The 24,694-nt window shown below is 38.1% G+C and overlaps 1 protein-coding gene across 5 annotated transcripts in view; it reads right to left on the bottom strand.

Annotated features, from left to right (window-relative positions):
• The window catches only part of GPD2 (glycerol-3-phosphate dehydrogenase 2), a 148,813-nt gene that overhangs the window by 32,488 nt on the left and 91,631 nt on the right, over window positions 1-24,694 (bottom strand). For all 5 annotated transcript variants that reach the window (XM_023217418.2, XM_023217417.2, XM_023217416.3 and 2 more), the window contains 2 exons: window positions 4,082-4,246; window positions 3,110-3,254 (listed from right to left, as the gene is read on the bottom strand). In XM_023217418.2, the coding sequence (XP_023073186.1) occupies window positions 3,110-3,254; window positions 4,082-4,246 (310 nt within the window). The remainder of the gene's footprint in view (window positions 1-3,109; window positions 3,255-4,081; window positions 4,247-24,694) is intronic.

Genomic DNA, 24,694 nt, shown 5'->3' with positions numbered 1-24,694 from the left:
CAGGAGACCTGAAGCTAATGCTGAATTTTTAGGATACAGAATGTTTAAAATATTACATCTGGGTAATACATACCTTTATTCTTAAGAGACACGAAATCTACTCGTTACTAAGTGTATAAAGCATAGTATAGAACAATATATGTAACATGACCACTTTCACACAAAATTTTTAACAGAATACATATTTGTGCTTATAAAAACATTTTATGGAAGGAATTGGAAGAAGAGGTTATTAATTACCAGAGAAGAACTGAGGAAGGGAACAAAAGGTAGGCGGAATAAGAGGCAGGCTTTCAATTTTCATTTTCATATTTCTATTTTTTTCTATGGTGATTGAAATTTCTAGTTATCTACTTACATTATTCATTTATTTTTATCTACAGGGGTTACCTGGGCAGTAAGTTGAAGAAGAATCATGTTTTATTTTCATATTTTAAATTCACCATATTAAAAAATCTCATAAATGTTACATTAAAATTTTAATATAAAAAAAGCAACAATCTCAATATAAGCAAGTTAACATAAAAAAATTTAGTAGGATTCATTCAAAAAATATTTACTAGGCACTATTACTTGCCAGACACTGTACCAATAGCTGGGGATACAGCAGTCTATAAAACAGAAAAAATAACCCAAAGATCATTGTCAAACCTTTTACCAGTTAGGTATTATCAAGATATAAGGGTCCAGGCACGGTGGCTCACGCCTGTAATCCCAGCACTTTGGGAGGCAAGGCGGGCGGATCACTTGAGGCCAGGAGGTTGAGACCAGCCTGGCCAACATGCTGAAACCCTGTCTCTACTAAAAATATGAAAATTAGCTGGGTGTGGTGGCAGGCCAGCTACTCCGGAGGCTGAGGCAGGAGAATCACTTGAACTTGGGAGGCGGAGGTTGCAGTGGGCCAAGATGGCACCACCACATTCCAGCCTAGGTGACATAGCAAAACTTCATCTCAAAAAAAAAAAAAAAGATATAAGGAACCAGAAGCGGAAAGAAGTAGCTTGCCCAGGCCACACAGCCCAAGGAAAAGTGATGAACAAACCCCAGAAGTCCTATAGCAAGGTATCACTTTAATTCTGCGTACAATCTCCTTGTCTCTGCACTCTGAAAGGGCAGAATGTTTTCCCATTTTAATGACTGGAAAGCTAAGGTTCACAAAATAAAATGGCTTGTCCCAAAGGATGTAATTGTTTAATGACAGAATTAACATAAGGCCTGTGGGGAATAGTATGTGTCTTCTGACATCATGGGATGATAGTGAAGAAAACATAAGGCACACAACAAATGAGAATATGTTGAATCTAGTAAAATCTAAACAAATGTAAGACTTATGATGATTGCATCTACACTCCATTCTTAGAGATATTTAAAAACAAAAACTCATAAACTAGCTGGCCTTAGATATTTTTAATTGAACACAAAAGCGTATACAATTGCATCTGGAACTAATGTTGAAAACTTCTCTATATACAAGAAACATATGGGACATTTACATATATTTATTTTTCTCCTTTTCATTTGAACTAAGCTTCTGGTTAACAGTTTTAAAAACTCAATTGGGTACCACTGCGTAAGTTTCTATTATCTTATGCAGTGGTGCCTTAAGAGGCACCTTGATGTCTCCAGTCCAAAGTAAAAATCCTAAAGACTATCTGTTTCTCTCACATACACATTTTGAAAACACAAAGGAAATCTTGGAAGTTGGTGGATAAAAAATTCTCGTTAATTATTTTCTCAGAAGTGTATCTGGTACCAATTAGGTGCACCTTGGACTCTTCAGGAAGATTTAGTTACCGGACAACCAACAACTAAAAAGGCAGCATGGTCTATAGCATAGCAGGATAGCATTCTAGGAGAATACAAGTATTAAACAAAATATCATAAGTTCTACACATCTACTTTGTCAAATATTAAAAGCTGTATATTCCCTATATGGAAAATCGCTAAAACATGGAAAGAAGTAACTCTTACCCATAATCATATTACCTCGAAATAATCACCATTCACATTTAACATATTTCCTTCCAGTCTTTTTCTATATACATTGTTAGAACCTATAGCACATAAAATATCAAGTCCTACACTCTAAATTAACACTGTATCATTAGTGTTTACCTAGGGCATTAAAATTATTTATAATTACAATTCTTAATGACTATATAATATGCCCTTGTGCGGTTATACCATAATTTATCTATTACCCTAAGGTGAGGAACTGAAGTAGCTTCTAATATTTCTCAACTACAAACAATGCCATAATGAATACTGTTGCACATAAGACATTATGTCATATAGAATTACTACTTTGCCTACTAGGTTTATCACATATGGAAATAAAAACAGTACACATGCTCCATACCCTTAGCATGGCCATATGAATTTTTTCTATAAATAACTTAAAATGTATGCTATGGGTAATTATTTTTTAGCCAGAATCACACAATTGTTTCTTTTGTAATTTATTAAAAATTTCAAGTACATATAAAAAGAGTTTAATGACCCTGCATGTACCCATCACCCAGTTTACATGATTTTCATTTAATAGCTATTATTTCATCTCTACTCCTACCCATACCTTCATCCTCAATTATCTTTTTAAATTTCATAGGTTAGATATTATATCTGGTTTTTGCTTGCTACTATATTTTTTAAAAATCTATTTCAAAAGTTATAAACCTAAGAATACTTGGGTAGCCCACATCTTCAGATTCTTCATAAGCAAATTTGGGTATTCTGCAAAATTAATGTATTATTATTTTAACTAAAATACGTCCTTTATAAAAAATTTTGCAAAATTAGTTTTGTTAATGACTTAAGTAAAAGTTTAATTCAAAAATACCAATGCTTAGTCTCTGAAGGTGACTACACTGAACAAAGAAAAATAAATCCCAAAGCATTAACCCTTAGAAATAAGTATTGCCATAAGCGGCTAAAACGTCCCAAGTCTGGTTTGTATTTTGTATTTAGGAAGAGTTCCTTTACTTATTTCTCCTGATTTTGAACAGCAAGTTAGACCATCTATTTTTATGCTAGAAGAAGAAATTAACCACAGACAATCTCTCCTGACCCTCTTTCTTAGGTGACAACTGCCACATTGGAAGACAGTTACCTGTAATAACCAGGCATCACAATATGGACACCAGCACTTGGCTGGCAGATAGCTGCTGCGTCTTTATCATCCATTTTGCGCACAGAGTCCGTGAAAGGTCCCGTGGCATTGATAACACATTTGGCTCTCACGTCAAATTCCTGCCCTGTGAAAGAAAGTGGCATCAATCACACACCCCATTTGCTTCTCTGTTAACGGATGCTGTGTATTACTAATTCATCTATTAACCTATGGTGAAGTATACTGCATACCACACTAAGTGACCTGAGCAGCTCAAGTTATTGAAGAGCTGAACAAAAGGCTCGTATCTGAGTGAATTTAGCAAAAACAAGTCTGAATTGAAGAAAGAAAAGCATTCCACTTTCTCATTATGGATTTCAGTTTATCTTATAAGTGCCCAGCATCAAAGCACCAAACATGAAAAAGTAGAATGAGTAAATAAGCCGCTTTCTCTTGACAACTCAAATGTGTAAGCAGCATCGCTGTGAGAAAACGTATATCACAGAGCTTTTGTTCAAGAAACGATATAATTTTGAAACTGCTTACCTATGTGGTGCTACAGCCAGGGCAATAATGAAAATCTAAATAAAGTTAGAGATGATTCACTTTAACAGCGTGTAAATGCAATGCCTGTATCACCAAATGATACTTTGAAACTTGGCACATTTATTTAATTTTATTAATGATATGTTTTTGTAAAGAAAATGGAATGCATTCATAGCTGTGGGAATTTGGTGGGCATTTTATTATTATCATTATCATTATTACAACTATCATACAAAGGGGAAAAATTGCCAAGCCCCACAAGGGAAATGTCGTTAAACCAGTCATTGTTGACAATAAGGAATATAATTAATATGACTCTGAAGCGTGGCTTAAATGAAAGAGAAGTGACAGAAAAATTATAATTCAGTCATTATATAAGCTAGGCAAGACACTAAGAAACACCTCCCTCCCAGAGACCTGGCATACCTGTGAGGACATCCTTGCACCGTGCGCCGCTCACACGCACTTTCCCTGTCTGGGGGTCTGTCTTCTTGAGCAAGCTCACTACCTCCATGTAATTGGCTGTGGCAGCCCCATACCTGGCAGCAGTCAGAGCAATGGCAAGGTTCATCCGTGCATCGTTATGTTGTCCTGCAGCGGGGAAAGCATCAGGGGAGGGACAGGAGTCACCTCGAGCCACAGACTGGTGGTACAGAAGTGTGTCACAACAGATATGTCACATCTGTCCCTGTCACCTAGGATATACATGATGGCTGGGCGGCTTGACAGGGCACGATTTAAAAATACACAATCATTCTCAGCCAGGCATCTACCTGCCACTTCAGCAAGTGCATTTCGCGTACCGTAAAAATAGTGAAAATATCCCTTTCCTACAGAGCTGACATCAACTATCTGAAAGTTAAGAAATAAGTAATTATTCTCTCAGTGTTGGAACATATGTATATGTCAGGCTTTTCCTAATACAGATGAATCATAAGCACGAAAGTGAAGCAGTTCAAAACTTCAGAGTATCTGACACCCCAACTGGTGCTGATGAACAATTTTTATGAGTATTTTTATGTGTATGTGCTCTAATATTCAAAATCAAGAACTTAATCTTCCATACAGTATTTCTCAGTATTCTGTAAAAGGATTTTTCTTGGTCTGAATTTTGATCAGGGCTCCTTAAAATGTAACTTTTTTTAAATCACACATAAAAGGTAAGAAATTAAGCAGGGCGAAATTTAATTACAGAACAATTCCTACCTGTATTGTTAAAGATTTATTGCTGAAAAATCCTAGTTAAAGAAAACTAAGGGGGAGGAGGAGGGGGGAAAGATGATTAATCACTTTAAAATACTGGCATCACTAGAGACTTTTTCTATTTATTATTGCCAGTGGAGTTAACGCTGACCAGGAAGAATTACTCTACATTGCAAGGGCCAGGTTCTCTGTGCCCTGAATAATTAATTATCCAGGGCTAGATGTATTGAAGCAGGGTTCAAATTCCTACACATTGGGATCAGTTCTATCAAGATAATACTGATAAAGGGATGAATTTGTAATGGATATTGTTGTTGATTTATGTTGCCAGCATACCAAACATTTAGTATAAATGGTTTATGTAAAGTTTCTTCCTTGTGATTCAGTCTGTGCAGGGCTAGCAGCACTACAGAAGTAATCTGTTCCAGCTAAAAGGGCAAAGTTATAGAGACAGAATCAATGACTGAAGATTCTGCTGCCCCTCCCCACAAACGTCTGATTCTAAAACCATGGAATATAATCGGCTAAGAATCGTCCCCCCCAAAATTAAATGCTCTATCAAGTGGAGAACATTAAACCTCAACATGCAAAATAAGGAGTTGCTTTATCTAATAATTAATAGAATGAAAGTAGGAGAAGAAAAAACAACAATGACAATAGCAGTAGTCGAGCTGTAAGTGGGAAGGGTAGCAATTCCTTAGTTTCCACTCAGCATGATCCTAAAGTTGCTTAAAATCATAAGTATATTTGAAGTTAAGCTTAAGAAATCAGTTTTTACTAATATAGGGTTCCTTGCTTAAAACTGGAATACATTTTATAAAACTAAATGCACGAAAACAGTCCAAAGAAACTAAATAAAATTTCCATTACAGATCTTCTCCTTAAATTAAGAAAATAACACAGTGCCCATCCCACCCCATCTTTCTGGTTGATTTATGTATCTAACAAGGAAACACCCTGCCCCACAAAGGCACATATCTGGTATTACAAGAAATCCAAGTCATGCTTGCTCTCACCGTAGGTGTAGAGAAACTCTCACCCATTCAGGTGTGCCTTGAAGCCTCTGGAAAGCCATGTGTAAATGAAATATTTTAAATCCTAAATAAAGTCACTATTTAAAGGAACCAGGCAGAAATTCCATTTATGAAATGGTAGCTCCTTTAGAAAATAGTTACACATTCATCTGACTCTAAGGTGACTTTAAAAAGATAAATTTTTCTTTTAATTTGTGTTTAAAATATAAAATCTCATTGGAGCAGTATAGGTTATAGTTCTTGAAGCTCTGTTGCTTCCATACTAACAAATGTTCCCTAATTAGCATCTAAATCTGGGTATGATTGCAGGAAGCAAGGTTAACTTCAGTCTAAAATGTGAGGTGGAAACAAGTTCCTATGGTCCTTGTTTTTCTATGTCCACTCCCCAATTCCCAGCAGCACCGTCTTGACTCAAATCTGAGATGTCACTTACACATAAAGGCCGTTCATGATATGATCCTCGTCTGCCATGGTTCATAGTGCCTAGAATTGTGAAATCATTTGTAGCTCCCTGAACATTCATGTCATTTTCCACCTTGCCTTTCCACACACTTATTCTTCTGGTTGGATACCATCCTGGAAGTTCTGAGAAACCTCAGTTCATCTCTCATGATCGAGCTCAAATGTCTAGTTCTGCATCTCCTGGAGGGATGCAGAAAGTCTCCCTTTATCTGCATCCTTCCAGGGCAAAATTATTCACTGCTTCCTCTCGGTCAACATTTTATTTTGTACATACTTTTTAAAATAGTCTTTATGATACTTTAATCATCCAGGTGTCCATCTACTTCCAAAAATGAAAATCCTTTGTTATGAGTCAGGCACTGTGACAAATGCAGGGAATATAACTGAGAAAGATACAGGGTGATCTCTACCCTCATGAAACTTACATCCCATTGTAGTTACTGTACAATTCCCACGTCTCAAGAGAAGTCAGAAAGGCTTACTTGTTTGGCTTTGTTTTTTTCTAGTTATTATTAGGTACATAATACGTTTCCAATTATTGTTGAGTTTAGCCTAATTCCATTCACTGTGTTAAACAAACAGGTATTGAAATTCTTTTATCTCTAACTACAAATGGAGTATTTTCTCTTGTTAAAGAAATTTCAGGCCCGGCACAGTGGCTCAAGCTTGTAATCCCAGCACTTTGGGAGGCCGAGACAGGCGGATCACGAGGTCAGGAGATCGAGACCATCCTGACTAACACGGTGAAACCCCGTCTCTACTAAAAAATGCAAAAAAAAAAACTAGCCGGGCGAGGTGGCAGGCGCCTGTAGTCCCACCTACTCAGGAGGCTGAGGCAGGAGAATGGCGGGAACCCGGGAGGCGGAGCTTGCAGTGAGCCGAGATAGCGCCACTGCACTCCAGCCTGGTGGACAGAGCGAGACTCCGTCTCAAAAAAAAAAAAAAAAAAAGAAAGAAAAAAAAGAAATTTCAGACTTCCGTAAGTTGGTGGCAAGAAATGTGATAGAGACAGAAATGTGTAAAAATCTCAATTTAACCCCAAACTAGGTCTTATATTTATGTTGAATAACTGGGAGGGAAGCAGAAACAGTTATGAGTGACTCCCTCGGGACTTATCCCAGAAGGTATCCCTTGCTTTGCAGAAAGGCAAGCACAGCTATTATTAGCTCCCAAAACTTGAGGAGCAAGTAATCTGATATACCCCTGAGCCCTGGGTCTCACACCTCCAACCAGCAATCCTCATCTTCCCAGACATTCAGCTTAAGCCGTTTACCTCCTTGAATGCAGGGTAAACTTCCTCCTCCCCTACCCACACGAAACCTACCCCTTACCCTGAGATACCCAGATGCTCACAGTGTATGCTTCCTGAGATATATGTGATATATTTTCATTATTCCTAACTAATTTCCCCAACCCTCTTTCCTGACATTTTGAAAGGTAACTCTATGCCTCCTTTTTTATTTTTATTTTATTTTGGAGAAAAAAGTTTTTGACAACACTGCATGCCATTGGAATGTGATACAATAATCCCAAACCCCCACCTAATTGATCTGCTTATTAAGTTGAGATTTTCAAAGCTGTTTCCTTAGAGCCAGGCAACATTATACTGTTTTTCACTAATCACTGAATAGCTTTACATTGGCACTTACACAAGGACCCAGACGGGAACTGTGAAAATCTGTTTCCGACTCTGTTCTCTTTTGCACTTGAAATCTTGCATATGTGCACATACTGAGCTTGCAACTCATAGGAGAGGAAGCACACAAGAGGTGGAACTATAACTGTTTTCCCTTGTTTAGAGAAACAAAATATAAAATCTATCCACCAAAAAGAATGAAGGTTGATGGTGGTAGAGAAAACTTTGTTTTAATCCTCAATGACCTTGCACAGAGCAGAATAAGAGATATTTTAAGTGAAAAATGCAGGACCACACATAGTTTAGAATGTAACTGTCTAAAAGATAGGCCTTGAATATAAATATTCTGGAGACAGCAATATTGCTCTCCTCAGAGTCAAAGTTTGGCAACTATGTTAACATGCAAAAGAGCTCAAAAAAGAATAATAATCAGTGATGTATAGAATATGAAGAATGAGTAAATACGAAAAAAAACACAGGTAAAAAACTATCTGGCATTTTCTTGCTTCTTCGGGTCTAAAACTCTGATGCTATGACAGTCTACATAAAAGCTTCCTTTTAATATAGCATACTTTTAAAAGGTATGCTTATCACAGACTTATTGATCCGATATCTACCTGCCAGTAGAGAAACTCTATTTGTTAGGAAAAGTGGTTTTTAATTAGAATAGCATCTGTCCATAACTTCATCAATTAAAAATTGCCACTGTTGAAATGTTGAGAATACTTCCTTCCATGTCCCTGTGCCCTGACCTGAGTTTTGTGTAATCACTTTGACTACTTCACGCAAGGTGGGAAATGATGCTGGTAAGAAACAATACCTCCCTAAAGCTTTAACCTCATTTCTAACTAAATTTATACCCCATGCTTCATTGTCTCAGACTAAGAGTGCCACAGTGACCTCTCTGGCAGCTCCCCCTTAGAAGTCTAGCAAAGATAATTCATTGGCTAACCTACCAAACTCAAGCTAATTTAATATAACCACTATATTTAAATGTTCCCTTTCTGATTGGAAATACTCAGGTAAAGGCAGGGCAAAATAGGGATGTGTGTGTAGTGTGTATGTGTGAATGAGTGTGTGTGGGCATGCGTGTGTGTGTATTCACGTGTGCGTGCACATGCACACATACACGCACACACACAAGGGGATTATTTTGCTTTAAGGTATGACATGTAAACTTAAAAAGGAAAACTCAAAATAAGAACCCACTCTTCATGGTGAATTGTGATAACAATGCAATTTTCAAACATAAACCATTTACAAAAGTGTTTGTGTGAGGAGTGACGGGTCAGGGAGGCACATGAGGCAGTTTATGGAGAATGCACCTTAAAAGATATTGTGGGGAATGGCTCTGGGCTTAGAATGATTGAGTTGCAACTTTTGGGTGTGTCACTAACATGGCTGGGGGAATGTGGGTGATACACTGTACTGCTCTGGGCTTCAGTGACCTATAAAAGGAGATGAGCTGGGTACCTCTGAAATTATACAAAGCATGCAATAGCTAATTGTTAATAATTACCTATCCCTTTCAAGATCTCACTTCAACCTTTTCCCATTTATGGTTTCTCTGACTTTCCCCCAGCCTATCAAAAAGAGACTGGGCATCAATAAAGCCCAAAAGATAAGTGTTTCATGAAGGAAATCAGAAATCATACACTTCCGTTAGATCTATAAACTTTGATTTGATTAGCTTGTATGGGCTATATATTGCAAAAATTGCCCTAATCCTTCACCCCTTCCTGTAGCCATTCCCTTTGCCTCGAGTCCTCACAGTGTCCCACTCTGACTCTCGACTCACCCATGTGAAATTGTTTTGGTCGACGGAATGTTGGTAAATGTGACAAAAACAGAGGCTCAAAACAGCACTTGTATGTTTCTGCTTGTGCTCTTGCCCTCTGCCAATGTCATCAAAAGGACATGCCCAGACTAGCCTAATGGTACCAGGACGAAGATGACGGCAAATGTTGAGTAGCCCCCTGAGTTAAAGCCATCCTGCTTCAGCTGACAGACAGCCAACACCCCCACAGAGGAGTGCAAGTTCAATGGAGAACAGAAAATCACCCTGCCCACCCAGACTATTTCAGAAAAGCCACCTGATAAGCATTCCAATGCATGTAAAATAAACCCTAATTATTTTTATGCTATTCACGTTTGTGGTTATCTGCATGAAGAATTATAGCAATAAATAGCTTATATAGGCAATGTAGCCAATTTTCTACTAAAGTTAATCCCTATTTACAAACAGGTTCTATCTTCAAAACTGTCTGTTTGGAACTCAATTCTTTTTTCTATAGAAATACTATAAACAAAAGGTGATTCATTTGTGCCGCAAGAGCTACTTAGTGCATAGGGTACCTGAATAAGGGAATAAATAATGATTCCAACAGCCTCAATGCCCACCATTCCTTCACATTCATCCTAAATTTCCAGAGTAACCACAGCGCCCAAACTCACACAAAATATTGCTCTTGCACACCTCTGATTTCTTGCTCATGTTGTCCTTACTATGTGGTACATCTTACCCTATCTGGTAAACTCAACTTTTAATCCTTCCTTGGTGAAACTTTCCCTGACTCCTTTTAGACACAATGGCCTTCCCCTCTTCTGTGTTTCCACAGCACTTTGTACATTACATTTATTACAGCACAAGCTATTTTCTAAATACTTGCATGCAACATTCACTCATTTATTGATCACTTGTAATGTCCCAGGGATTGTGTTAGGAACTGAGTCTATACTGGACAGCCAAAGAGACATAGTTACAGACTTTGGGGATGTCACTTCTAATGATACGTTCCTAAAAGAACACAGTGCATCTTTTTCAATTTTGCTTCCCCAGTACCTGCCAAAGCCTTTGCTACCTAGCAGATATTCACATATGAATGAATCACAGTTCAGAGGCTGATCAAATAAAGGCAATGTGCTCAAGGTTTAAAGAGTCTAAGAACAGTCCCCAACCCCTCAACCTCCACTCAACTATGGCCATGGGATCAAGGGGACTATTATTTCTCTACTTCGCTACCCAACAGACAATGGAAATAGAATGTCTTCAACCACAAAATCTTCGGTGAAAACGTAAGCCAAGGGAGGAGGCTAGTGATAAAGTTAAGGCAGCAAGCAGGGTTTTGGTATATGATTAAGACGGTAAGTGGCAGATTAACGAACCTCTGTAACAAATATTTTTGGGGGTACACATTATGAGCCAGGCATGGTCAAGGTACTAGGGAACCACTGATTTAGGGAGAATAAGATTACCTTGGTTTCTGTCCTATGGAACCTCTTTCTAATGGGGAAGACAGATAAAATCAAACAGATTAATAAGAACATTGTTATTGCAATAATGGCAATAAAGGGAAAAACAGAGGACAGGGAGAACAAATCCCTAGGGCAGGGGCTATATTTTGGACAGGGCAGTTACAGAAACTGTTCAAGTTAAGCAAGAATTAGAGAATATTCATAAAGAAGGCAATTAAGTTCTAACAGAAAGACCACTTAAATCACTGCTAATTTACATTACAAAGCTTATAGAAAATATAAAGAACTAGAAATGTGACTATGGTATTAACACAACCTCAATGTGTTAAGTGCCTGGCACTTGATTTTTTCTTTCATTTATACTTTAAAATATTCACCTGTGTTTTATGTATATTTATCAGGGGCTAAGTTAGAAAACCTTCCTGGGTTGATGTACATTTTGGCACAAAATGTCTTCTAGTATAGACTGGTGAAACTCAAAATAAAAGCATAATATTCCAAGTTTATGAATTGGAGTAATTTGCTGTCACCTATCTATACTACAGTTCTCAAGCAGGGACACCTGTTAGCATTGAGTATGTAATCATTTTTATTATTAAATACAAAGGTACAATTAAATGCAGGTACAGGATGTGACCTGCATCATAATTCTACAGGCCTTTCTCTTCACAATATCCTTTTCATTATCCTGGGCCTTTTGTTCCTTCATGTTTCTTTTGTCTCACCCTAAGTTCTGAAATAAGCTATTTGCAATCTCAATAATCAGCAATCGGGGTGGATCTGTGGCCTTTGGCCCCATATAAACGAAACGTTGTGAAGTTCCTTAACATGATATATTTAAGTACGTAAAGTTTCTATACCCTCAGGACTTTCCTCTCTTGAAAAAGTTTAAATGAATCTAATGAAAAGTAAGTTTTTTTACTTTTAAGACACTTAGAAATCTGCTAGAGCTGAACAAAAATGAAACTACATTTAAACTGCAAGCAACAGAATGCTTTGGGTATTCATCAGCTATTTCTGGACAAAAAATGTTCTACACATTAGTTTACAATGAAGATTCCTTGTGCCTTTCCCAGGACAATCCATTCTCTCTCGACCACAGCCAAAAAAACACAGCATTTTATATGTTTAAAGAAGAAAAAGGAAAAGGGAGCAATGTGACAAAATTAATTGAAGTGAAGTTGGAAAGTCAGGAAGCAAGACATACTATAGAGATCTTTCACAGGCTATCCAGTTATTTGGCCTAAAAACCCCTGGTAAGCTTCTTTGTTTGTGAAATGCACTAAATTCATTGATAAACCTTCTTGGAATGCCTGGCTTTGAGGGTAAAGTTATTTCTTTACTGAGAGCAGCAGTCTAAATTGCCTGGCATCTTAAGCCCAGGAAACTGTCCTGAGGATGCTTGAGATTAATTCTTTTTGTAAATACTTATTGAACACCTACTATGCACTAGGCACTAAGCTAAGTACTACTGTGGGGAGCAGAATTGAAAGAGATCAGATTGGCCCAGCTGTCCTGGAACAGAGATACAAGAGCAAATTTACAAGTCTAATGTGGAGGTGCCACATGCTCCCAAAAGTCTTTCGATTTTCCAGCACACTTCCTTTCTCCTTCCCCTGCAGTTTCCTTAAAATATTACCAAACAGCATTCTAGACATACCTTCTTTTCTCTCTTAAGTTAAAGGAAGAGTTACAAAGCTTCTTTCACAGGTGTATATGCTCAAGTTCAAGTCCCACATCTATGAACTGTGAAATCTCATGCTAGTTGCTTCATCTAAGGTTTGATCTCTCAGCTACGCAAGGAGAATAGTAATGAGATTAACACAGAGTTATTGTGAGGAAGAAGTGAGATAGGTAATGATGCTACGACAAAATAGTTCTCAATAAATATTAGCTTCTATTATTAAAAGGTAAAAAGGAATCGCTAGAAAGCAGACTATAACGACAAGATGTGGTTATTGCCTAAAATAACTTAAAAAAAAAAACAAAAGCCCTGAAGATTTTCCAGTTCTAAATGGTTTTATTGCTCATCAATCTGACAAACTTTCCCTGACATGTGTAACAACTAACCTCTAATCTTTGCACTTCATGAATACTGTTTGTTCTTTTTTTACTCCTTTTCTCTCTCTCCACATTTTACCACTGAAAAATAAGATTCTTTTTTTTCTGTATGTCACGAAGGATAGGAAGATGGGGAATGGTTTTCAATCCAGAGGAAAACAGTGTTGATGGGAAAACTGATTGTTTCAAAATATTAGAATTATTAAATCTTACTACAGACGACTTCATTTTCTCTTATAAACCACAGAGCTTCTGTCACTTTTCAGAAAGGAAATCTACATTAGCTATAAATTTGGCATCCTGAGAAAAGTCAGAAAACTCAAGTTCTAACCCCTTAAATAGCCACTAAACGGGTATGTTTCCACAGCAGATAACTGTCTCATGTTTGATGTGGTTTGGTTTTGCTTACTAGCATCTAAACGCCTCCTCCTCTCTTGTAAGCCTTGCAGAAAGGCATTCTACCATCCCATAGGAGAGGAAGAATGGTCCCCTGGGACACAGGCCTTTAACCTGGCTTTGCCAGTCAGATGCTCTCAACACAGACTTCAATCTAGAAGTAGTGACCCAAAGAACCTCTAATCCAGAGGTAGCTGCAATGACAGCAGTACCATCCCATTTCTAGGGGCAGCAGCAATAGAGATGTCAGCAGTGGTGGCACAGCAAGACGCGACATGCAGGGATCAGCAATCAAGTCTTCGGTGCACTGGTTGTGGGCCAGGATTTTGCCTGTGGCTGTGGTTGCTACAAATCATATTTAGTCCCTTATTTTTCAAGCTAGGTCTCTGTCTTCCCAGCATTTCTGCCTGCTGTTCAATGTCCTATCAGAGAATTTCTTTTCTCTTTAAGTCAACCAGATTTTTTTTTCCTGTCTGCAACAAAAACCTGAGCAAGCCCTAACCCCTCATCTCAATATCTTCATTATTCAAGCCACAAGGTGGAAACTGATCTCTCAGGGCCCTCCAATTTTATAAACTGCAATTTACAAAATTTCAAATAAGCCAACTGAAAACTCAAGAATCAAATTATATAACAAGTCAAAAGAAGCCCTTTGATGTAACTAAACCATCTTTCATAATAGGACTGGGAAAAATCAAGCGAATCCTTTCACTTACACAGAACCATCTTTTCAGTCCTCTTTTCCTCATTTGTGTGTGAGTACATGCACACAACTTTTTACAAAATGCTGGAATGGCTCAACTTGCCCCAAGGGTGATTTCGAGTGTGAGCTACATAATAAACACATGGAACCACGTGCCAAGGACTGGCTGGGGAATTCTAACCAGAGGCAGCCTTTTGAGAGAACCTTTATCTGTTTCATGGTAAGTCTTGTACCTTATCAGATTTCTCTCTTTAATCACAGGAAGATTCCACACTTTATCAAATTGTTATCAAATCAGTCTGACCTGAACCCAACATCCTGATTGTCTGAAAGGAATGTGTACTAGGGCGTTTACATGAAAAGCAGGCTAACTCTTGGCCCTAGTCAGAGAGCACTGATGCTGGAGACTCCGCATGAGTGAGTTCAGGAACCAACCTGCCACTAACTCAGGTTCTGGGGACATTCCTTTCCTCATCAGAGTCTGTTTCATCTATAAAGTAGGTCTAACAAGAGCCTCTCTACCGATACCCTGGAGCCGCTGAAATAATCAGATTCCAGCATATGTGAAAGCATTTGTAAACTGCAAAGCATTATAAGAACGAAGCTAATACTGTTAACAGATTGCCGTCTACTACATTTACCTTCCTTCTCCTTTTGTTAAGATAACCTTTTATTTAATACCTGAATCATAAACATTCCTCAGTTATCAGAATAACATCTCTCAGCAACCCAGATTCAATGTTTATTTGGAAACTTTATTTGGGGTTTGAGACTCTAAAAGATGAAATGAAAAAGTCAGAATTTAATTATCTTTTTATCTATAAAAGCAAAATATTCAGACTTACTTGATAAAGATATCTTTAATAGATATTGTTTTTTAAACTATAGTTTAGACCATTTCATTGCTTCTGCCTTAACTCTATAGTTACTAGGCAAAATCTTGATCTTAATTTGGTTATTCAAATAGATTTGCCCTACTGGATTTTTTTTTTTAACAGCAATCTGAGTCATCTGTTTTACATGAATGTTTCACTTCTCATAGGAATGAATAAATTAAGGGCAGGAACTTGGTTCTATCCCCCAGCATTAATCATCTCCAAGAGTTTATCTGCTATAAGGACAACAATGTATGGCATATAGGAAGGTGTTAAACTATTTGTTGTCTAAAGTAATCAATTCATGATTCGATGGGCTGTGAGTTGGGCTAATGCCAATCAATTTACCAGAGCCCGATCACCCTAAGGGAAATGATAAAACAGCTATTCTGAAACTTCTCAGGCAAGGTCACAAGCTGAGGCAGAAGACTGAGGTGCAAATACTGTGAGAATCAACTTAATTTCACTACCTCCTAACAGCTAGTAGAATATCTGATGTCTCCCACATAAAAAGACATGAAAAGAAAGTTTATACACAATATAGTTATCAATAAAATAATGTCAAATTGCAACCACATACATCAAGTACTATGCTGGATGCTATTGCCATATTTTTTAAGCCAACAAATGTGTCAATATAAAACATGTAAACATTTGAAACAAAACTTCCCCTCGGGGGTTTGGGGGAACTTACTACAGATAAAATCACTTCCCTTTGTATTTGAGAAAGACTTTCTAATAATCTAAAAAGTTTGATTCTAATCTTCACTCAATAAATATGTAAGAGTTTAAAAACAAGGTAATTCAATAAATATGCTCTAATCTCATTTCTGATAAACTATTATAAAAATTAAAATTAAATAGTACCATAATACAGCTCTTTCACCAAAACAGTTTCAATGAATGTCAAAAATATTCCATTTGTCTCTGAAATGCTGGACAATGGTGACATGTAGTAAGACTCAAATGTGAAAAACAAACAACAGAAGAACCACACCCTCATACTTCTAATCATTTCCTGTAATTTCAAAATAATAATAAATTTAGAAATTCTACAATGTCACACCAAATTGAAAATGTATTACTTAGTTTTACTTTCAACTATACAAGGCTGGGACCACCATGTCTATTACTAATGTTTTTCCTTCTGTTTTATAATGAATCACATACCATGCTTTTAGTGAGTAGGGTTTCTTGCTCAGACTCCCAGCAATTTTCAAAGTCTTCCTGGAAATGCTCGTCAGTGATTATTGTCAAAGAAAGATTCTATTAGTTTCTGAGACAGTCAAGGTGCCCTTGCCCTGTTGTAATCACTGACAGCATTCAACCTGCAGGGACAGCCCCCTGCAGTCCCCGAGTCAATCCTGAGTCAATCCTGGCAGCCCCTGGCATTATATAGGGAGCCCCATCCTTCCGGAAACTGTTATCTGCCTATAAACTGTTGTCTGTCTTTTAAGGAACCCCTACACAAAGGAATCCCTGTGCTCACCAGTGTGCAGTCTCTCCCACCATAGACATCAAACAGAAGAGTTCCTGCCCCCAATATCTGGTTCTCACTCTGTGCTCCTAGTTGAACTAGAACTCTGCTCATATCTGTTTGCTTAGCCAAAGCTCTGACATTCTGCTTAGCCCTTCCCTCAAGCAATGGCCTCTACCTCTCCTTTCAAGGGGATGACCTAGTGTCCTCCATAGACCCCCTCCTTTTCCCAAAAAATCCCCAAGATACTGTCATGCATTTGACTTCATGGATTGCTTCACTAAGAAAACTATTAGTCTGCTCAGACCCGTGCTCAGATCCCATGCACTGATGAAGTGTGGGATGGTCATTAAGACTGCCTAGTCAGCAGAGACAGGTGGTTTAGCCGGCTGCCACTCCTTGGTTTGGAAGCCTAATCAGACAGGCTAGATCTTGAGTCCTACCTATTGCTGGTTTACTTCTCTGCCTCTACCTTAGGAGAAGCCCTGCCCTCAAACATTGAAGAGTATCCACATTTTAAGGTCAAGAAATCTTTTAGCAGGCATAGTCAAGGTTAAGTGCTGTCACATATAGTTGTAAATAGATTCTGTGAATTTCTTACTGCCTATAGAAAACAAGAAAAAGAGTTACTCATCAATTTTCAATCAATACCATAGCTGAGGATACAAATTCAAAGGCAATTTTACTTTCTGAGTTTTGAATTCATCTGGTCACAAACAATTTACATGTCAACAATGTTGAATTCTAATTAAGAACCAAAGCCTAAAAATCAAAGACTCTAACAGACTATAACAGTCTACTCACCTTAAGGAGAGGGCAAAATTATAATACATTACTCCATTAAAATACAACTTAAAATACAGCATATTAATCTTCAACTTAATACACATCTCAAAACTTCTGAGGAGCACTACACAAAGATGCTTTTGTAAAACAACCTCACAGCACTTTGATGTGACCGTATGTTCATTAAAAGGAAGTATTACTACTTACATACATAAGGTACATAATGAATTCAGTATGTGTCTAGAGTTGGCTAATGCCATTAAAGCACATGCCAAATGCACAGACTATAAATCAAAATGCGATTTGTCAAAGAGCTTAATATGATACAGGTTAAAAATAAATAAATAAGCCACTAATATCCTGATAGGGGATTGGTGAGGAGAGCTAAGCCTAAACTGAGACCAGGTTGCAATTGACATGCCTTTGTTCTATCTATAGCTTTGGCTATTCCTCTCTCTCCTCCACCTGGATAAGTACAAAATTAGCATGCACCAGGCATTCTTCACTCCCCAGAGGGTTTATATCTCTAACACCACTTTAAAGACTGATATTCTTTCCAAAATGCTGACATAAACCAGTTGGGCAATCACAGATTTTTAAAAGCCCACATTACTGAAGCGTTAAAAGATCTAGATTATTGTTAAAACAGAATTTGGGAACACTTGACATTCATTTATTAATTCACTTCCAAATCAAAGATGTAACAAAAGACAAGAAAGGGCAGTTACACAAATAAAGAGGTAAGCCACAAAGACACCTATCAAAAAAAAAAAAAAAAACCAAGAAAATCTAGGTAGTAGATGCTGGAGTTGTCCAAGAAATTTAAGCAAGGAGATGGATAATGTCCTGTGTAATATGCCTTCTCTTTGCTAGGTTGGTCTCTCTCTCTCTTTCCCAGGTCTTTTTCTCTTTCTCTCTTTCTCTCTCTCTCTCTCTCTCTCCTGGGATTCCTTCCCATCAGCATAAAATCTCATCCAATGCCCTCCTATTAATCATTCCGTTTTCTGCACCCTGAGTACCGTATCAAATGCTGTTTGCATTCACTGGATGTCCATTGGCTAGAGAATTCAAACTAAACTCCTCATCCTGGCATACCTGTTCCTCCATCATCCAGGCCCTACGCAACCCTACACTCAAGCTCTACACAACTGCTTCCTGTAATTCCATGGGCCTGCATGCTTTGGCCACAGTGTTCCTGTCAACATCTTCCCCCACTGTCTTTACCTGGCTATACTACCCTTTCTTAAAATTCAGTAAAGCATTACTTGCTTAAGGAAGCTTTCCCAGATTCTCCCACACATATAACCATATTAGGTATATGCTTGTCACAGAACTTCTCACAGGCAACCATAAATCAATGGTTTCCTTGTCTGTATCCTCTGTTAAAGAGTTTTCTAAGAAAAAACAATTCATGTTATTCTGTTCATCTCCATTACCTATCACATTAACTGACTTATAGCTAGCACTCATATAATTACTGAATAGATACATAAATAAATGTAAATGCTAGTCATGTGAAAAAACAACTGAGAATACTATCTTACTTAGAAAGCTATAAATCTACAGATTCTTTCAACTTACTATACAAAATGCTGCTTCCTTTACAGTCATTCCAATCCCAAGACTAATACATTAAATCTAACCTTGAAGAATAGTGTACAGAATTAAACGAAAGAAAATCTTACAGAGTATCGACACTCATTTTGATATGGACAGGAGGCAAGAAAATACTGGGTAGAAGAAAGCAGTTCCCTGGCAAAGGCCCCACCCTCAAGCCTGGAAACCCATGGCCCTAAACAGAAACAGACATTCCTGCTTTTGCACCCAAACATTGCCTTTTGGCCTGCCATACCTCCCACCATCGTGTACCATTATAAACTCCAAAGCCCAGGCTCCTGAGCAGATCAGCAGAAGAGCAAAGAAGCAGCAGAGCAGACAGCAGAGAAGAGAAGAGAAAGAGCATCTAAATGTCAAGAAGAGTTTGGCTGGGGACGGTCAGAGAGGAGATCGACCACAGGACGGCAGAACGCCAGGGGAAGATCATCTTCCTACTCCATCTCCTTTTCAGCTCCCCATCCATCCTGCTGCGAGCCATCTCCACCTGGAAATAAAATCCCCCACATTTACCGTCCTTCAATTTGTCTGTGTGACCTGATTCTTCCTGGATACCAAGAGGGCACTGAGCTGGTTAATGCTTTAGCCATCTGCAGATGGCAGAGCTAAAGGAGCATTGTGACATGCCCACTGGGGCTTCAGGAGTCACAGACATCCACCCCTAGATGCTACCGTGGGCTGGAGCCCAAAAGCGCTCACCTGGGCTCCTCCACCTGCCCATCTGTATGCTCCCCCTCCCATAAGGTGTCTGAGTATGGTGGCTGAACATATGAGTCACACCTGTGGCACGTCCTGCAAGCGGGGGTCAGAGAACTCCCCCATTCCAATTTTAAGAGTTTAGATACATGCAGCAACAGTATAATGTATGCACAGACCTACACTGGGCACACCTCAATTCAGAAGTAACACATATTAACATTCAGTCAACTTCCCAATAATCACACACCAGGAAATTCAGCACTGTTGACAAGAAGTTTTCTCTTATCTTGGGACTTTCTGCACATTTCTGGAGGGTAGATTTAAAAAAAAAAAAAAAACCATCTAGAGCTAATAAGATCTAAACCTAAAGACTTGCTGACAGAATCAGATTCTTTAATGGACTAAAAGGCTAAATGGTGAGATGCAGGCTGATGAAGAAGCCCTGCAATTTTGGAAGGTGCAGCTTCAGCAGCAGAAACACAAGGGGGAATTCAAATACTGCTGTCAAGGTTTTCTCCAACATTTCTCCAGAACTCATAGCTCATGAGTTGATGGAGGAGAAAGAGACTGTTCAGCTTTTCACTATTTCTCTTCAACAGATTAACCAAATGTACATTTAGAAACCACCATAATCTAGCCAAGTGCTCTTCAGGGCTACATGGTACGAAATTTCTGAAGGATGCCTATTTTACTCTGGAAAGAAAGAAAACAGCAATGAGAGTGGTCACAACCCACTGCAACAGAGAGAAACATTCTATACTCAGTGACTGCTGCTTCCTTCAGCCTTGGGAAACTGCCCTTTTTGTGAAGGGTGAGGAACAATTTGAAAGTCTAGAGTAACTTCATTCTCTCCCACCCCTGACCACCCTGCAGGCCTTTAGGCTTTAGGCCTCACCTGCTGACATAGCTCTTCTAGCAAACAGAGACTCCTTTCTGATGCAGCACTACAGCTCTTTCACAATATAAATTAGAAAAACTTTTATGGCAACTAATCCTTATTTGTGATTCTGTCCAATACCAGACAAATCATGATTTCTATATCAAATGTGGGTCACAGAGGAGGAAATTAGGGATTTTACTTTTTCCCAAGTCCTCTACTACTCAATGTCCTTCTAAATTTCTATAAAGCCTTTGTCAGTTATACTCAGAATTTCTGAGTTGGTTTCATCTGGTTTCTGGGTGGCAGTGCCCTCCAGTAACTCCTATTGCTGCCAATAGAATAATTTCAATAAAAGAGCTGCTAGGGATCCGTCCCTCCTGACGGCGCTAAAATTTCAAGCTCAATATTTGTGAAAAATGGTTAAAATGCCATAATTCAAAGGGAATTTATAGGGGTAAGTAGTCCGAAACCTATTGCTCAAAAAGTGCAGATAACAAGGAAAAAGTACCTCCTTAAAATTGAATGGTGGGGGAGCACATAGGAAGAAGAGAAAAAGTCCAACCATAGACAACCACTTGGCACACAGAAGGCCCTTGATTATACCTAGTTGTAACTAAAGGCTTGTTAAACTGAGATACATAATCACAAAAAGGTAGAAGATAAAACTAAATTAAAATGTGGGGGCTGGATGCAGTGGCTCACACCTGTAATCCCAGCACTTTGGGAGGCCAAGGTGAGAGGATCACTTGAAGCCAGGTGTTCATCACCTGCCTGGGCAACAAAGCAAGACTTTGTCTCTGCAAAGAGTTTTTAAAAAATAAAAACTAGCCAGATGTGTTGACACACAACTGTAACCACGAGGTGAGAGATTTGCTTAAACTCAAGAGGTCAAGACTGCAGTGAGCTGTGATCATTCCACTATCCTCCAGCCTGGCAACTGAACAAGACTTTATCACTTAAACAAGTAAAACTAAAAATAAAATTACATATACATATATATTATATACTTATTAAGGTAAATCTATAACCTCCATCTTTGGACTGCCTCCCCAGCCCTTTTGGTGGAGTAGGCAGGGGCTTGAGAAGTGACAAGATGGGATATTAAAGGCCAAGTGGGCTCCAGGCATTGCTGGAATCTGTGGCCATACGTTTGTCCTGTGGAGGGAGGGAAAGCACCACAGTGGTCCATGCCCAGGCTAAAGGCCCCATTGTGTCATGGAGGGCCCTCAGATTACCATTCTGGGACTGAGAAGGGTACTGCCCTTCCTGGCTGGGTGGGAACACTGCAGCTGGCCTCCAGGAGTGAGCTCCCTGGTGCAGCCTCAGCAGCCTCAGCCCAGATCTGGTTAATGTGCCACTTGTGGCCTCCACATGCAGGTGTCACATGACATCTGTGGCCTCAGCCTGGCTCTAAGAGAAGGTCCGGCTTTGCTATAGACAGCTGATTTTGCAAATGAGAGAGAGCCTGGTTTTCGTTAGAACCATTTTAAAGTAAATGAAAAGAAATTCTCTACTGTCAAGGCCAGTGCTGATGTGCAGAAAATACCCTTGCATCTTCTGGAGAGAAGTGCCACAAAGCCTGGGGTTGCTACAGTTGCCACTTACTCTCCTGTCTGTGTTCTCCTGACCTCAGGGGATGACAACAACAAAAGCATCAACCAGCAGTAAGGAGCACATGTGGAGTTTCAGCAGAAATCCATCCCCCTTCCCAACACTGACCCCAATCTGTGGATTTTAAATATATATATTTTTAAAGGGGGCAGGGGTGAATTAATACTGTTCATACTTGGGATGGGATGGGGAGAAGACCAAGGTAACATTAAACAGCAAATGTGGTAAATTAAAATAATTAAACTTTAGTGAGTTAAGTGTTTAATTGCATCCAGGTATTTATGTCACCTTAAATATTACTCCAAATTGTATATATATTTCATTATATTTGTGTTAATAATGTTTATGCTTGTTTTTTTAAAAAATAGGGTCTTAAACAAAGCACCATGGTGCATGCCTGTAGTCCCAGCTACTTGGGAGACTGAGGTGGGAGAATCACTTGAGTCCAGGAGTTCAAGTCCAGTCCAGGAAACAAAGTGAGACGCTATCTCTAAAACACAAAAAATAAAAAAAACAGGGTTGTTTGCTACTTTAAAAAATCGACATAATTGAGTGGAGAAATATGTTTCTCTCTTTGTTCATACTTAAGGATAATGAAAATACCAATTTTACCAAAATCTGTGATGAGAAAAAGAAATATACAAGTAGAAGATAGAGGAAAAAGGTAAAAATATACATATCAATCTGGCTTTATATAATAGACATGTTTCAATCTTTTTTTATACAATAGACATGTTTGTTACAATTAGCATGGACTATTATCTATTTATTTAAATGCTGTTGGAAGAGGCAACTATTGAAAATAATAAATTGGGTTTATTTATTCTTTTATTAGAATGAGAGTAGTCAGTTTATCCAATTTGTAAATCCTGCCTATATTCAGATTAGTTTTTTAATGATAATGTATTTTTACCTTCTCTTTCACTAAAATGGTTCTGAGGTAACTATTGCAGTGCAATGCTTTACACACAGGGAATTATTAAAAGAGAGAACAGCCTGTGAGCCTCTTCTCAGTTACCTTTCAGACTTTTCAGACTTCAACCTTCTTAAGGAAAATAAAACACGTATCACCAAATCCATTCTTCGTAGTATTTCTCTGGTTAGAAACTAAGAAAATTGAAAATTCCTGGGAAATATGAAGTTTCTGGCGTACTGACAGGCTCTGGTGTTAGATCTATCCCAGGTAAATCAGTTACATGTTAATCATTTTTGACATAAAAATATCAAGTACCAATTATTTGATATTGTTTTTAATTTGGTAGTTGCTTTCATTATTATATACTTTTATATTTTATTCTCAAAGATTTATTCTTCTGAATAGATAGCAAATCATATATTAGTAATACTTTCCAGTGAATGCAAGAGTATGCATTTGGTTTTGAACAGAAAAGGAGCAATAGTTATTTAACTTGTGTGGGAGGTTAGTTGTGTGTGCCTATGTTTTTTACTGTGCAAAGCTGAGTTAAAAAAAAAAAAAAAAAGGTGTTGTGTGGTTCATGCTTGTGAGTGAATATAATGATCTACGGAGGGTTTTACTAATATAAGTGTGATATGAGTAAGTATGAATAGTAATAATGAAACTAGTTTGAAAATTCACATTCTAAAATAGTAATCTATTTGGCTCCAGAGAATATAATCTACACCAAGGTGTTAGTTATATATATAAAAACTATGTACCAAAGACTTTTTTTTCACAGTTTTTTTTTTTTTTTTTAATTACATTTCCAAGGCTCAATAGTTGAAACTAAAGTGTGGGGCTTTTTAACTGAAGGGATATTTTTATTACTGCCATTTCTTGAGACTAGATGCTTAATACCAGGCTGGCTTTCCATTACACTAAGAAAGCTGCTGTGTGTGTCATCTGCAGAACTCCAAAACTGATTTAATTATTAATTTTTTTCTCTCTTTCTTCCTTTTCCTAAACAGGTATCTGGGCAGACTCCTGATCCTCTTGAAAGAATGCTAGAAAATATGTGAAGAGTGGGTGCAGCAGTGAGAAACTAGGGACTCTGCCAACAGACAAGTGAGGGATTATATTGTCCACACAATAAAGTAGCAAGAAAAATTAGTTTCTGAAGAACAATCGTTATAGCTTCCTGAAGACCAATCATTATGGTCTTTTATTTCCCATTTATTTCCCCATATTGCAATGTCTACTATTTGCTTCTGTCCTTGTTTCCAAATGTGACCTAAAAGATTTTGTTTCTGAAAGAGAATTACTCTGAGACGAATTCATTAGATAGTTACTGCAAGCTTCAAAATGCAGTGTTTTTAAGCACGGCTTACATTTCTTGGGCATGTGTTCTCTGAATGTCTTTGAAACAAAAGCAGAAAGTACTTCAAACTT

Source organism: Piliocolobus tephrosceles, chromosome 11, assembly GCF_002776525.5.
Source record: "Piliocolobus tephrosceles isolate RC106 chromosome 11, ASM277652v3, whole genome shotgun sequence".
Taxonomy (NCBI): domain Eukaryota; kingdom Metazoa; phylum Chordata; class Mammalia; order Primates; family Cercopithecidae; genus Piliocolobus; species Piliocolobus tephrosceles.
The sequence above is the reverse complement of the archived record's forward strand: the minus strand, read 5'-3'. Positions and strand labels throughout refer to the sequence as shown.